Here is a 1,639-nt window from a genome sequence, read left to right as displayed (position 1 = left end):
TGGAAGGGCCCAAAACCTGAACACAGGTTTCGAGGGGCGGCCTCGCCAGTGCCCAGCACCGTGCCCTGTGGCAGGCACCACTTTGGCCTGAGGAACAGCGCAGCTCCCACAGCCGCCCTCGCATGCCTGGCCCGGCGGAGAAGGGCTTCCACCATCGCTTCTCTCCCTTCCCAACCCTCGTGTCTCCATCAGACAGGACAAGCAAGCGTTCGGTGGCTTCTCCGAGGGCGGTGGCAGCAGTGGCTGCACACACAGCAGTAAATCGGGGTACCCAGGGCTGCGCCTGGCTCCGTGGTAGGACGGTGCCAGGCCAGTAGTGGCGGGTTTGAAGTATTTTAGTTTGTAATCTCCCTTGGAAATACGTGGTAATTACAGGAGGACTCCCTGGGGTGGAGAGCGGCACGTGTCCGTGGAGCAGAGCGCTCCGTGTGCCAGACGGATGTGGACACGCTGGAGCGGGTCCAGCGAAGGGCTGCGAAGACAACTGGGGCATCGAAGTGTCGGACAGACGGGGAGAGACTGGGAGAGCTGGGACTGTTCAGCTTGGAGAAGAGGAGGCTGAGGGAGATGTTGTCCTCACCTCATGGAGACCAAGTGGTGCCCGGTGCCAGGGCGAGAGGGAATGGGCACAAATGGAAACATGTGACATTCCATTTAAACATCAGGAAACTTTTTTGCTGTGAGGGTGACCGAGTGCTGGCACAGGCTGTCCAGAGAGGTGGTCGAGTCTCCATCCCTGGAGGTGTCCAAAACCCACCTGGACACGGTCCTGGGCAACCAGCTCTGGGGGACCCTGCTTGAGCAGGGGTTGGACTAGATGATCTCCAGAGGTCCCTGCCAGCCTCCGTGTTCCCGTGACTTTGTGATTCATCACTACCACAAAATAAGGAAATCAGGAAAAAATGAGAATCAGGGAAAACAGAGCAAGGACAAAGAGAATCATCCCGTAACCCATAATTATCCTGCACGGCCTAGCTCTGGACCACTCCCTCGCTTTCCTCTCTGCTTTGTGCCTCCCCATGTGATACTCCACTTTCTTTTCCGTTAAATTGGGCTCCAGGTACATGTCGTTGCTGTACCACTTGCCCCCGTTCTCCCGCACCACGTGGTAGACCATCCCCATCAGCTTGGTGACCTGCTGGTCCCGTTCGGCACCGACTGCTCTGTTGTTGAAGCCGCAGTACCTGCTCCCACACCGCAGGATCAGGTCCTGGAGCGCTCCATTGCCGCAATACCGCAGGTAATCGTGCAGCGACCTCCCCGCCAGGTCTTCTGCGTGGGTGAGTAAGACGATCGCGTGCTTCAAAACATCAACTCCAAAAATGTCCTGCAGTCTCTGCGTGGCCGCCTTGTCCTCCTCCGTGAATTGGCCCAGCTCGGTTACCAGCAGCAGCGCGTGGGGGCCTGGGGAGGACAGCCTGACGCAATGAGTAATTTCTTTGTACACCTCACTGACGGCAGCTCTTGGATCAAAAATATCGGCCGTGTCAATGACCGTGATGTCCGTGCCTTCGCAGTGCCCTCGTGCTTGCGCACAGCTCACGGTCACCGGCTCGGTCGCAGGCTTGGACTTGAACACGTGTTCTCCGAGGAGGGTGTTCCCGCTGGCGCTTTTCCCTGCCCCGCTCCTCCCGACCAG

At 58.5% G+C, this 1,639-nt stretch overlaps 1 protein-coding gene across 1 annotated transcript; it reads right to left on the bottom strand.

Annotated features, from left to right (window-relative positions):
• Window positions 1-892: 892 nt before the first annotated feature.
• LOC104083887 (GTPase IMAP family member 5-like) lies at window positions 893-1,636 on the bottom strand (the record flags this gene model as incomplete). Its single annotated transcript, XM_009587543.1, has 1 exon — window positions 893-1,636. A coding segment is annotated over one exon (744 nt), but the record flags the coding sequence as incomplete, so codon positions are not given.
• Window positions 1,637-1,639: the final 3 nt, after the last annotated feature.

This window comes from Fulmarus glacialis, unplaced genomic scaffold (genome assembly GCF_000690835.1).
Source record: "Fulmarus glacialis isolate BGI_N327 unplaced genomic scaffold, ASM69083v1 scaffold20431, whole genome shotgun sequence".
Classification (NCBI taxonomy): Eukaryota; Metazoa; Chordata; class Aves; order Procellariiformes; family Procellariidae; genus Fulmarus; species Fulmarus glacialis.
Note: the sequence above shows the minus strand (reverse complement) of the source record. Positions and strands in the feature narration are given on the sequence as shown.